This window comes from Fukomys damarensis, unplaced genomic scaffold, assembly GCF_012274545.1.
Source record: "Fukomys damarensis isolate Sample0158 unplaced genomic scaffold, DMR_v1.0_HiC HiC_scaffold_5, whole genome shotgun sequence".
Taxonomy (NCBI): Eukaryota; Metazoa; Chordata; class Mammalia; order Rodentia; family Bathyergidae; genus Fukomys; species Fukomys damarensis.
In genome coordinates, this window is record NW_022900917.1 from 4,261,633 (window position 1) to 4,275,861 (window position 14,229).

Consider the following 14,229-nt stretch of genomic DNA (forward strand, 5'->3'; position numbering starts at 1 on the left):
TAACGGCGTGCAGCTACAGTGTATTAATTGATTGTTCCTGGAATTTTCCATTTAGCGTTTTGGGCCATGGTTGACCATGAGTAACTACAGCCACAGAAAAGGGAGCCACAGAGGGAGGGAGGTGGCTGCTATATAGCACATAGACTCAGGTACCTGTCCTCCCTTGGTCTCTGCTGCTAGTGGCAAATCTCTGCAAAATTTTGAGTATCATCGTGATACCTGCATATTAAGAGCAAAGTAGCTTATTTGTGATACATTGATGTTAAATCTGTTATCTCAGTCCTACTCACTATTAGCACAGTGCCCTGGGAACTTAAGAGTTAGGAGTGAGATGACGTGAACTTTGGCCTCTGTGTGCAGTCGTGGGTGTGGCCATAACCAGACAAACATGCTCATTCAACTCCGGGGGCGTCTGCTGCAGACATGCGTGCATGAGAAACGTGCAGGGCTTTGTCCCTTACTCAGAGAATGGCAGGAGCCTTTTTACTCTCATTCCTTTGGGTCCATGCAGTGTCCCAGACTGACTAACCAGCCTAAATTCTTAGCATACTGAACCCGACCATTGGTGAAGTGTTTTAAAATGATCCAGGTTCTGGTAGTGCCTCCTTCATTTAGGAGAGGAATAGTTACTTGTGGGGGAAAGCCACATCTTACAGATTCCTGCTCACTCTAGGGTTTGAGGAGCTCTCTGGGAGGGTGGGATCTTTGATTTTAGCATTCCCAAGTCTTCCGGCTCTGGGGCCCTTCCAGGAATTCTCCTTTATGGGGGACAAGTTGCTCCATGGTCCTGGATGCTACCTGGTTCAGTTGGTCATCCTGGTAACTGGAGTTAGGTCGTCCATCAGGTGGGTTTGATGTGATAATTGGTCAGCATTTCATCTTCCTGGCTGTGTGGTCCCAAAAGTCCCCACGAGTGCCTATACCCTATCTGTCCCTGTTGGTCTCAGGACCACATGAATGGTTTATTTGGATTCTATCACCTCTGGGCACCTTCGTTGGAAGAACCCAAATCAATTCTGTACAATCTATTTTGGCTATTCTGACTTGTCTATTTTTACCTATTTTCTAGTTTTAATTTTTAAAAATTCTGGTATCAGTACATCCTCAGTTCAGTCATTTAAGTTAAATCTTACTCTAGTTTTTTTGCCTTATACTGGAAGAAAAAAAATTGCTATTCAGTGATAGAAAAAAAGAAAATGTCCTTAATAAGATCTTCAGAATTTCCTATCACCAGCTTTTATTTGAGAGCATCACTCTTTAAATGTCTGATGAAAATCTACTTTTAGGATTTAACTAACATCCTCCTAACCTTCTTACCTGTTTTGATTTTCCTTTTTCTTTTGGAGACAGGGTCTCACTCTAGTTCAGGCTGGCCTTGAACTCACAGGGATCTTCCTACCTCAAATTAGCATGTGACCCTGTACTTAGAATTTAACAACAACAAAAAGGGCTGGGAATGCAGCTCATTGGTAGGGTGCTTTCCCTTAGAGAACATCTGGTTAAATAGTTTCATGTTAAGAAGAGAAAACTGAGCTCCAGAGACAGTTACTTTTTCTCTGTGACACTTGCTAACCCTGCACCCACCCAGGCGCCTTGAGGCGTGGCTCCTTGGCAGTGCAAGAAAATAAATTTAAAACCCAGTTCAAAAGAATGTGTCTTTATTTTATTTTATTTTGGTACTGGGGCTCGAACTCGGGTCCTTGTGTTTGCAAGGCAGGCACCGGAACCACTGAGCTAAATCCCCGGCCCCATGTGTCTTTAGTTTTTTGATTTAAGAATGGAACTCTATGTATGTGTTGACTGAATTAAGGGTTTGGTGTGAACCCATAAAGGCCAACTTATAATTAACTGTGTTCCTGTTTAGGTTTACTTTTGGACATCAAGCCCATCGTTGCCAGCAAGTGAGGAAGGCTTCCAGCCTATGCCCTCGATCACAATTAGACCTCCTGATGACCAACATCTTCCCACCGCAAACACTTGCATCTCTCGACTTTATGTCCCACTGTATTCCTCTAAACAGATTCTCAAACAGAAATTGCTACTTGCCATTAAGACCAAGAATTTTGGTTTTGTGTAGAGTATAAAGTGTGTAATGCTGTGTAATATTAATAGCTAATTTTGTAGACTTTTTCCCATTTGTCTATAAAAATTTACAGAAGTTAATGCTGTCATACCCCCTGGTGATACCTTAAAGAGATTAAATGCAAACATTCCTTGCCGAGTTTGTAGCTTACAGGCCTGAGGAGCACTAGCAACATTTGGTCACAACTGTTTGCTGGTCACCAACTTCTGGGTCTAACCCCAGCCAAAGAGGACAGCAGAACAACATGATTTACACTGTGATTTATCTTTTTGCTGAGGGGAAAAAATGTAAAATGTTCTGAAAATTCACTGCTGCCTTTGGGAAAGTGTTTCAGCAGAGGTTCTTGTATAGAGGGTTAGGGAATTTCAAAATAAAAAGTTACGTATGTTCTGTGTTTTCATTTTAACTTCTTTATGTGTTTAATTTGTGGTTGGCTGCAGTTGTTTATCATGTACACGGGGCTTGTCCAAAGCCCTTGCCCTGAGCTCTCAGAGCTGAGGTCCCTTTCACCTGTGCAGGCCCCTTTGGGTGCATTTATTTCAGTGGCTGTGAACTCTAGGGTAGTGAGTGGTACCCAGTATTCTGCACGTCATCTGTTCGCTGGGCGAGGGCGCGTTTGTACACGCGATGGGGCCGGCACCTCGTCATTGGTCAGGCAGGCGGCAGCTGGGCCTCAGCCCTAACACATGTGTACCGCAGGGAGCCTTTCGGTTATGTGAACAGCCTGGGCACTTTCTGATAACTGTAAAATGTTTTTATAAGATCATAATTATTGAAAATACATTTTGGAAAATTTGAAATGTTCATGAGCAGCTTAACTACTTTTGTATCTAACCTTTTTTAAGCATCTTGTTACATTTACTTTTTTAAATAAATTACAGAAGAAATGTCAAGTAACATTGAAGAAACAATAGTTTTTATTTATATAGTACATTTTTAAACTAAGGGCAATACACTGACTTGTTATGTGTATAAAAATTTTGATTTAAGAACTGAAAGTTTATATGTACCTGGACTGTACGAAACAGAAGAAACTCAGTCCACATTTTACAGTTAGCAGAGAATCCTAAATGGCACCTTCCAGGTCACCTTTTCTTTTAAAAACGGGGGAAGTGAAGTGTGACCACTATGCGGCATGGAAAGTCTAACTTGTAACTAAACGATACGTTCCTTTTTGATGACCCACGGATTCCACAGCCAATATCCCTGAACTCTGTGGCTTTAGTAGCTTTACTCGGTGGCATAATAGGAACAGTTTCCTTCACTGAGTCTTCTACACTAAGACTTAAATTAGTCTCTTTACATGTTAAAAATGAAGAGAGAAATTCTCTGGACTCTTACTTTTTCAGTTCCTATGTAGGACTTCTGGCCTGGGAATTGTTTCCATGTTCAAGGGCTCTATGCTTTTATACATAACTTCCTTTATGAGAGTGAACCACATGACATTCTCAGCCCTGTTGACACTAAGCGTATTTAAAAGAGAACAATAGCAGTAAAACGCATTGTTATCACTTAAAACTTATACAACAACATGCTGTATTAGATATGTGTGAATTAGCCAAAGTGAGACGTTGGTTTTTATGTCTAAATGCTATTTCTGAATAAATGAAATAGTAATTAGATTAAGAGCTGATTAGCAGTCATGTGTTTGAAAGACAAGATTTATATCACCTTAACCTCTGTATGCACATGATAGGATTGATAAAATATTACATGAGAAACAAATTAGATATGTTTAGGACATTTGAAACCCTAATTGTGAATTTATTTTTAATAGTTATTGAAAAAAATGAAAATATTTAATGCACAATGTCTTAAGTCTTCCTAAGAATTTTTTTTTTTTTTTAAGTAAAGCATAAAACGGTTCTAAATGTAAAATAAAGTCATGTAAAATAAAGTTCTCTTTTGGTCTTGTTCAGTGACTAATTATAATAGATTTAGAAAAATTTAGGAAGAGAAGACCAAGAACGAACTTTACTACAATAGGAGTTTTTGAAGTTTGCTACTTGTCTCTTTTTTAATCTGCATATTAAGACTACCAAGTATAAGGACTTCCTGGGCAGACTTAGGGTTTTTCATAAGAATGATTTCACTTATTAGGTCTTCCCTCCAAACAACATTACTCTCATAAAGATGTGATTATTTTTGTGCATTTAAAAATAGGAGGCTGAAGCAGGGGGATAGCAGGTTCCAGGCCAGCATGGGCAACTTGGTGAGACTGTCTTAAAAAGGTTTAAAGATGTTGTTCAGTGCAAAGGCCCTGGGTTAGATCTCAACAGCACAAAATAAAGGCGGTTTCTCAGTTTGAACTCGAGACCTTGGCTGAGTCAGTGTTCTACTTTGTGGCCTGGCATGGTGTTCCGTGGCAGAGAATCTGCCTGGCAGGCACAGGGTCCTGGTGGGATCCCCAGTGCCTTAGAAGTGATGAGATTTCGCTTGCAAGTTTGTAGGTGGGTTCTTAAGCATCACTCTTCTCACTCCCTTTCGTGATCCAGTAGGTTTTTGTGGAGGCCAGAAGGGTGTGTTTTCAACAGAGCCCCCAGCTGATGCTGAAGCTCGCCCCAGGGAACACCCATGACAGAAACAGGAACGTGCCCCTCAGACTTTCGTTCCTTCACCAGACTTGGGGGAGAAAGGCCACCTGTGCAACTTGCTGCTGCATTCGGATCTCCTTCCTGACAGGGCTGCTTGAAGTGCCTTTAATAGATGGCCTGGGTAGTGACTAAAAATGTTTACATCGCCCTAAATAGACGGGAACATGAAGATTCATTTTTTAGACACCTTTCAATTAATGTGGAAATTATTTAAAATGGGACTTTTTTGGCAGCACCGGTAATGCTAGTACTTAGAAGGCTGATGCAGAAGGATCACAGTTTCAGGGCTGGCCTGTGCAACAAAGTTACCCCATCTCAAGGAAAAAAAAAAAAGTGGTTCACATCAAGAATACCTTGGCAGGGTGTGATGGCCCACACTCAGAAGGCTGAGGCAGGAGTAGCACAAGTTCAAAGCCAGCCTTGGCAACACAGCAAGGCTCTGTCTCAAAAACAAATAGGATGTAGCTTGGTGGTAGAATGCCTGCTTATACATACATGAAGCCTGGGTTCAGGCCCCAGTAAAACACACATACACTGGATTAAATACATAACTATATTTTGTTTCCTTGTTACAACTCAAAAACAGACTGTTGACTGCAACATGAAGTTTCTCTTCATTGAGTCCTTGCTGTATGCCAGGCACCATGTCACCACGTCTCTGTTACCTACCTCAGGAGAAACGGGGTCAACAGCTTGCTCAGGATTGCTCAGGTGTGTGTGCTGAGGCATGAGTCACAGCGGCAGGCACTCTGCAGTGCGAGTTCTGAGACGGCTGTGCAGCACTACTGTGCCGAAGGCATGGTGATCATACGTGAGTTTCCTAAGGATAGTAATTAGAACTGAAGATGTGGGAGTTTTCTGAAGCCAACCATGGTACCCACCTTTAAGTGCAAATGTCTTCAAATGAGAAGCACACATAATAAAAGGGGGCAGCGGAGTGGGGATGGAACCCAGGGCCTTCACACTGACCTGCATTCCCGGACCTTTTTTGAGACGAGTTGGGGCCTCCCCAAGTTGCTAGGTGAGTTGCTAAATTGCCCAGGTTGGGCTCAAACTTGAGATCCTTGGATGTCAGCCTCCCAAGTGCTAGAACTACAGATGCACCACTGTGCCTGGCCAAAATGCTTTTTTGTGGGGAAGATGACTTAAATATTAAATTTGAAGACACTACCACTCTGGCAAGCTTATGGCATGGATGGATGTGTTTTGAGTATTACAGATTAGCCTTTGGTATCTTTATAATATGCTTGGTGCTTCTAAGTAGCCAACAAAATCAAGATTTTCCAGTTGCCTAATGGAACCACAGGTCCTGCTACAATCTATGAAAATGGAGGGCTTATGTGATGATCACCTTTACTTTTCCATTTCGTATCATTAAGGAAGACGTTGAAGCTAGATTTATGTCATGTTTCCTTGCTTAAGGATTCTACCCACAGAACAGAAACCATAGTAATCCTCTCAGTTACCAAGAAATGGACTGGGCTGGGAGTGGAGGGGGTGGAGATGAAGCAATCATAATAGTTCACAATACAGGCAGAAAAATCATGTAATAATGCAGGAGCCTGGCTTGGTAGCATACGCCTGTAATCTTAGCACTGAGATGGCTGAGGCAGCAGGATCTCCATGAATTTGAAGCCTTCCTGGACTCAAGACCAGCCCAAACTACATACTGACACCCTGTCAATAAATACATAGGAGAAGCTTTGATTCCTAAAGTGATCATCAGATTGATGCTTCCCAATGGACTAGAAGTAGCAAAATCTTGATCAGTGGAGCTAGCAAACATTCAAAAAGCATGCCTAGCCGGGCTTGGTGGCACACACCTGTAATGCCAGCACTTGGGAGGCCAAGGATCACTGTGAGTTGGAGACCAGCCTGGGCTACATAGTTCCAGGTCAGTCTCAACTACATAGTGAGACCCTGTCTCAAAAAAAACAAAAAACAAAACAAAAAAACAACAACCAAAAAACATGCCTATAAACCAGGACTCAGGAGGCTAAAGCAGCAGGATTTGAATGAGTTCAAGGCAAACCTGGGCTACACAGTAAGACCCTGTCTCAGAAGGGATGGTGGGGGGCACAGAAGGGAGGGGAGGGGAGGACAGAGATGCAAAATATATTCTTAATGTAACATAAAACTTTAGCAGAACTATCTTGGAATACTTAACAAAAGAGATAAAAACTTGCCAATGTTATTTTAAGGTACAGCAGCTTAAAGTTTAAGTGATTTGAGGAAGTAGAGGAACCAGGAAATTTATGTCTTTTGACTAGTCTGTATTTTTGCACTCCTCTACTGCTAGAAAACAATGACAATGGCTGTGACTACCCTAAAAGCTTTGGAGGCACAGCCTCAATTCCTACCACATTTGGTCCTGTAGAGAAAGTGTCTGTATCTAGGGAAAGAATAGAATGAGAGCCTGGTTAGGCTTTCTGGAAAATCCTGACCAGAAGGAGTTAAAATTGCCAGAGGGAGCAATAAAAAGAGCCATAGCACAGCATGGGGAAGGTGCCCTAACCAAGTCAGCAGCCTCTCTTATCTCCAGGAAAACTCAGGGGAGACCAAGGGGAAGGGGCTATGTAACCCAGAAGGAAACGCTTACTTAATATATAAATATAGACAGTATTCAGACCGCACATACCTCACTCGAGTCACTATATTACTGCACTGGGTACACACCTCCCCTCACTTAATCTCTAAGCAGACCTTGTATGTTTTCTAGCAGTAGACAGCAGAAGAGGAGTGCAACCTATGCAACTCCTACAACCTATAAATCCAAGACAAGGCCCAAAGACGACATCAGAGAGCACCAAAAGAATGTGCACAGAGGCAGTGGCACCTGGTTGAGGGTGCAGTCTGGAGGCCATCTACAGCAGCCCAGAGAGCCAGTGGGGTTGCGAGGAGCTCTAGGTACCTGGGAGGGAAGGGTTCCCTCAGAGTGTAACACAAGAGGCCAGAGACAAAGGCCCCGCATGAATGCTTCTTTCTGAAACCCCTTCCCTTTGCCCTGCCTCGATCTTCTGTTGTTTCCTCCTTACAAATAAAGTGTCCCCACACACACCTTTTAAAAAATCTTCATCCCTTTAATTCATCACTGTTGCTAAGCTTGACTGGCTGCTCATCCTAGTGGAGCAGGGTACACTTCACAGATAAAACAGTCTGTGTCCGACAGTACACCCTGGCCCCAAAGGCTTACGTCCATCTCACAGTGAGAAATGCAGTTAGCCCTCCTCGAAGTCTCTAGGTCTCAACAGTCCCAGCACTGCAAACCTCAAGTCTCCTTTGAGACTCAAGGCAAACTCAGCCCTGAGGCTCTGTAAAAACAAACAAGCCAGGTGTGGTGGCACATGCTCAGCACTTAGGAGGCTGAGACAGGAGGATCACCTGAATCCAAGGCCAGCCTGAACTACATAGTGTGACAGTGTGTTCACTTGCCCAAACAGAGTGAGATTAGGTGTCTGGTAGGCAGGCACATCCAGGGCAGTTACACCAAACATTTTATTCCCTGGTGTGCAGACCCACCTCTGCCACAGGGTACACGATCTTCCTGGACATCATTGAGGTTTTGTTATTTCTTTTCTCTCCCTTCTCTACTCACATCTATATTTCTCAACAAAGGCTTTCAGAATAGTTTTTTTCTCCCTCAGTATCCTTTTCCAGAGGTCTGAGCTTTTTCATGTTGGCTAGCTGTTAGGCAAGTATAATTGCTACTGATTTTGTTGTTGTTGTTTGTTTTTTGAGGCAGGATCTCTCTTTTGTAGTTCAGGCTGGCCCTGAACTCACTATGTTCCCCAGGCTGGCCTCAAACTCACGTTGATCCTCATGCCTCAGCCTCCTGAGTGCTGGGATTGCAGGTGTGTGGCTAATTTTCTACTCAGATACTCTGTCTTAAAAATAGGCCACTTTATACCACCTGCCTTGCAAGCACAAGGTCCTGAGTTTGATTGGTCGTTCCAAAACGGGGGCACTTTAAGTTTCTGTTTCTTACCATTGCAGGATTTTATGAGACTGGAAAGTCCAACGGGTAAAACAGGAGGATGTATTTTTCAGGTGTGCACCAGCTCAGCAGACTCCTATCCAAAGGCTGAGCACTGAACAAAGGAAAAGCTCCAGTTTTTCTACATTGAGTTGGAGAAGGTTGGTGTGAAACTGTAGAGTTACAGAGGAGAGTCAAAGGCAGTTACTCACTCTGTGACAGCTTAGCCTGGAAAGAGAACAGAACCTTGTGAAAGGAGGATGTCGTGGGACTCTGTTTAGGGGAGTATAGTCATTAATCTTACCTGTAACAGAGCAGAAGTCAGCAGTTGCAAGAGGAGGAGTCTGAGGGGGACTTGCTCAAGTGTAGGAAGGAAGAAAATGTGTTTTCCTCCAAATCTGCTTTATTACAATAGCAAGACTCTGTCTCCAAAAACCAAAGCCAAAACAAACAGAAGTGACACATTTATAACATGAAATGGTAGAACAATTATCATTCCAAATGGAGAAACAGAAAAATAGAAAGGAGGAATCAGATCAAAACAAGACCAAAACCCAGAGGGACAATCATTAAACCCTACAGGCCGACGTATGGCATCGGAATCGGGTGCAGGTGGGACATGGGCTTCGGAAGGTTTAGGCCTTGCTGGCATTACAGTCTGGCTCCACAGGCCTCTCCCTCATCAAGTGCCCCTTGCCCCTCGTATCACTGACCTCCTGGGTCTCTGCTGCACCTTCCACCTCACGCTCAAAGCTTCATGCACCACCTTCAAGGGCAGGACTCTGACACTGCCATGCGCGCCTGACCTCTCATGCCCTCCTTGGAGACCTAGATTCTGCTCGTCTGCGAAACCACAGGGACAAAGGCAAGAGAGGCCCCTTGCTCAAACAATAGCAAGGTCAGCTTGGATCAGCCTCTCAGGGCCTGGATGGTTGAACAGAAAAGAAATCCTGGAAACAGTTCCTAGAGGGTTGCAGGACCATACATTTACATCTCTACATCTTTCAGCCCAAAATGGGTGGCGTCTCCGTTTCTGAGATGCCCTCAGGGAATCTCCTCTACTGTCCCAGTGCAAAGCACTTTTTGGTTTGGGGGAGGGAGTCTCACTATGTAGTTCAGGCTGGGCTTAAACTCACTATGTAATCCAGGCTGCCTCAGCCTCTTGCCTTCCTTGGTCCATCACCTTTGAACTCAGTCTCCCGAAGGTCTCAGGGCATGGACACAATGCTCTCAGAGGTTCACTGCAGCATAAAGAGAATGGCCTCTAGTCTAGTTCTCAACAGTCATCAGCTCCACCCAAAAACTCTGAGCAGCACCTTTAGGGTCTGCTTTTCTGTAGCACCCTGGCATCCTGAGCCGAATTGGATCTGCCCATGAAGCTCTTCCTGCCACATTCTAAGCTTTGTTACCCTGCTTCTCCCAATTTCTCCAAATTCCCCCTGGAAACCAATCCCAAAGGTATTGGAACCACATCATTGGGTATAATCACAAGAATAACACATTTCTTGGGTCAGTTTTTTGTTGGATCAGCTTTCTACCACACAGAAGCTGTGCACATCATAGTGATCAGGAGCAGAGAAACAGGTAGGAGCTCAGGAGGGAGGTAAACCTTCTGGCCCATGCTCTCAGGGAGCCTCCTCCGACCAGACCCCACCTCCTAACAGAAACAAGTGACCTAACAAATCACCCTCTGAAAGCCCCGGCTACTGTTGTGCCCAGATCACTATATCCCCAAAGACCATCAAGGAGTCGAGTCCCATGTAATCACACGGAGTTTATTGCAAGCTTGAGCCTGGACCCTCGGCTGTAGATGACACAATGGTTCGGTACCGAGAGCCCCGACTAACTTCTAAGCCCTCTTGACAGTATTCAGACCGCACATACCTCACTCGAGTCACTATATTACTGCACTGGGTACACACCTCCCCTCACTTAATCTCTAAGCAGACCTTGTATGTTTTCTAGCAGTAGACAGCAGAAGAGGAGTGCAACCTATGCAACTCCTACAACCTATAAATCCAAGACAAGGCCCAAAGACGACATCAGAGAGCACCAAAAGAATGTGCACAGAGGCAGTGGCACCTGGTTGAGGGTGCAGTCTGGAGGCCATCTACAGCAGCCCAGAGAGCCAGTGGGGTTGCGAGGAGCTCTAGGTACCTGGGAGGGAAGGGTTCCCTCAGAGTGTAACACAAGAGGCCAGAGACAAAGGCCCCGCATGAATGCTTCTTTCTGAAACCCCTTCCCTTTGCCCTGCCTCGATCTTCTGTTGTTTCCTCCTTACAAATAAAGTGTCCCCACACACACCTTTTAAAAAATCTTCATCCCTTTAATTCATCACTGTTGCTAAGCTTGACTGGCTGCTCATCCTAGTGGAGCAGGGTACACTTCACAGATAAAACAGTCTGTGTCCGACAGTACACCCTGGCCCCAAAGGCTTACGTCCATCTCACAGTGAGAAATGCAGTTAGCCCTCCTCGAAGTCTCTAGGTCTCAACAGTCCCAGCACTGCAAACCTCAAGTCTCCTTTGAGACTCAAGGCAAACTCAGCCCTGAGGCTCTGTAAAAACAAACAAGCCAGGTGTGGTGGCACATGCTCAGCACTTAGGAGGCTGAGACAGGAGGATCACCTGAATCCAAGGCCAGCCTGAACTACATAGTGTGACAGTGTGTTCACTTGCCCAAACAGAGTGAGATTAGGTGTCTGGTAGGCAGGCACATCCAGGGCAGTTACACCAAACATTTTATTCCCTGGTGTGCAGACCCACCTCTGCCACAGGGTACACGATCTTCCTGGACATCATTGAGGTTTTGTTATTTCTTTTCTCTCCCTTCTCTACTCACATCTATATTTCTCAACAAAGGCTTTCAGAATAGTTTTTTTCTCCCTCAGTATCCTTTTCCAGAGGTCTGAGCTTTTTCATGTTGGCTAGCTGTTAGGCAAGTATAATTGCTACTGATTTTGTTGTTGTTGTTTGTTTTTTGAGGCAGGATCTCTCTTTTGTAGTTCAGGCTGGCCCTGAACTCACTATGTTCCCCAGGCTGGCCTCAAACTCACGTTGATCCTCATGCCTCAGCCTCCTGAGTGCTGGGATTGCAGGTGTGTGGCTAATTTTCTACTCAGATACTCTGTCTTAAAAATAGGCCACTTTATACCACCTGCCTTGCAAGCACAAGGTCCTGAGTTTGATTGGTCGTTCCAAAACGGGGGCACTTTAAGTTTCTGTTTCTTACCATTGCAGGATTTTATGAGACTGGAAAGTCCAACGGGTAAAACAGGAGGATGTATTTTTCAGGTGTGCACCAGCTCAGCAGACTCCTATCCAAAGGCTGAGCACTGAACAAAGGAAAAGCTCCAGTTTTTCTACATTGAGTTGGAGAAGGTTGGTGTGAAACTGTAGAGTTACAGAGGAGAGTCAAAGGCAGTTACTCACTCTGTGACAGCTTAGCCTGGAAAGAGAACAGAACCTTGTGAAAGGAGGATGTCGTGGGACTCTGTTTAGGGGAGTATAGTCATTAATCTTACCTGTAACAGAGCAGAAGTCAGCAGTTACAAGAGGAGGAGTCTGAGGGGGACTTGCTCAAGTGTAGGAAGGAAGAAAATGTGTTTTCCTCCAAATCTGCTTTATTACAATAGCAAGACTCTGTCTCCAAAAACCAAAGCCAAAACAAACAGAAGTGACACATTTATAACATGAAATGGTAGAACAATTATCATTCCAAATGGAGAAACAGAAAAATAGAAAGGAGGAATCAGATCAAAACAAGACCAAAACCCAGAGGGACAATCATTAAACCCTACAGGCCGACGTATGGCATCGGAATCGGGTGCAGGTGGGACATGGGCTTCGGAAGGTTTAGGCCTTGCTGGCATTACAGTCTGGCTCCACAGGCCTCTCCCTCATCAAGTGCCCCTTGCCCCTCGTATCACTGACCTCCTGGGTCTCTGCTGCACCTTCCACCTCACGCTCAAAGCTTCATGCACCACCTTCAAGGGCAGGACTCTGACACTGCCATGCGCGCCTGACCTCTCATGCCCTCCTTGGAGACCTAGATTCTGCTCGTCTGCGAAACCACAGGGACAAAGGCAAGAGAGGCCCCTTGCTCAAACAATAGCAAGGTCAGCTTGGATCAGCCTCTCAGGGCCTGGATGGTTGAACAGAAAAGAAATCCTGGAAACAGTTCCTAGAGGGTTGCAGGACCATACATTTACATCTCTACATCTTTCAGCCCAAAATGGGTGGCGTCTCCGTTTCTGAGATGCCCTCAGGGAATCTCCTCTACTGTCCCAGTGCAAAGCACTTTTTGGTTTGGGGGAGGGAGTCTCACTATGTAGTTCAGGCTGGGCTTAAACTCACTATGTAATCCAGGCTGCCTCAGCCTCTTGCCTTCCTTGGTCCATCACCTTTGAACTCAGTCTCCCGAAGGTCTCAGGGCATGGACACAATGCTCTCAGAGGTTCACTGCAGCATAAAGAGAATGGCCTCTAGTCTAGTTCTCAACAGTCATCAGCTCCACCCAAAAACTCTGAGCAGCACCTTTAGGGTCTGCTTTTCTGTAGCACCCTGGCATCCTGAGCCGAATTGGATCTGCCCATGAAGCTCTTCCTGCCACATTCTAAGCTTTGTTACCCTGCTTCTCCCAATTTCTCCAAATTCCCCCTGGAAACCAATCCCAAAGGTATTGGAACCACATCATTGGGTATAATCACAAGAATAACACATTTCTTGGGTCAGTTTTTTGTTGGATCAGCTTTCTACCACACAGAAGCTGTGCACATCATAGTGATCAGGAGCAGAGAAACAGGTAGGAGCTCAGGAGGGAGGTAAACCTTCTGGCCCATGCTCTCAGGGAGCCTCCTCCGACCAGACCCCACCTCCTAACAGAAACAAGTGACCTAACAAATCACCCTCTGAAAGCCCCGGCTACTGTTGTGCCCAGATCACTATATCCCCAAAGACCATCAAGGAGTCGAGTCCCATGTAATCACACGGAGTTTATTGCAAGCTTGAGCCTGGACCCTCGGCTGTAGATGACACAATGGTTCGGTACCGAGAGCCCCGACTAACTTCTAAGCCCTCTTTTTATAGGGTGTGGGGGACTTGAAATTCTCTCTTTTTTATTGGTCTCATTCTATACTTTTAAATCTATTGGATGTTGCCAGGGCATTTGTGAAAGCGGGAAGGCAGAAGAGGAAAGTGGCTGATATCTAGGGGGGGTCAAGTTCAGCGGGGGGGGGATCAGTATATTCTTTTGCCCGTGTGTGGGAAACAGAAGGTTCCTTTTATTTATATAGAACATCCTGTTTTTCTTCTTTGCAAAGTTATGGTTTTCTTTCTCAACCATCTGGTTCTGTTATTATCTAGGCTAAGCAAATTTCTACAGCTCAAGTTCACCCATAGGTCAGACTCTACACAGGATGGCTTCCTTCCTCAAGATGGAGTAACTTTGGTCTCCACATTCCCCCCTTCTCAAGAACCTCAAGGGACCCAATCATGGGAATGGGGGAGTTGTCCTCATTAGGCTACTTCCTGCTGAGTGGGGGCGATGCAAAACCTAGGGCAGGGGGTTGCTCCTGGGTC

At 45.0% G+C, this 14,229-nt stretch overlaps 1 protein-coding gene across 1 annotated transcript in view; it reads left to right on the top strand.

The window, feature by feature from the left end:
- Nucleotides 1-3,825, top strand: part of Ubr5 (ubiquitin protein ligase E3 component n-recognin 5) — a 107,466-nt gene extending 103,641 nt beyond the window's left edge. Inside the window, exon 60 of the mRNA XM_010612128.3 lies at nt 1,865-3,825. Coding sequence (XP_010610430.1) covers nt 1,865-2,077 — 213 coding nt within the window. The 3' untranslated portion in view covers nt 2,078-3,825. The remainder of the gene's footprint in view (nt 1-1,864) is intronic.
- Nucleotides 3,826-14,229: the final 10,404 nt, after the last annotated feature.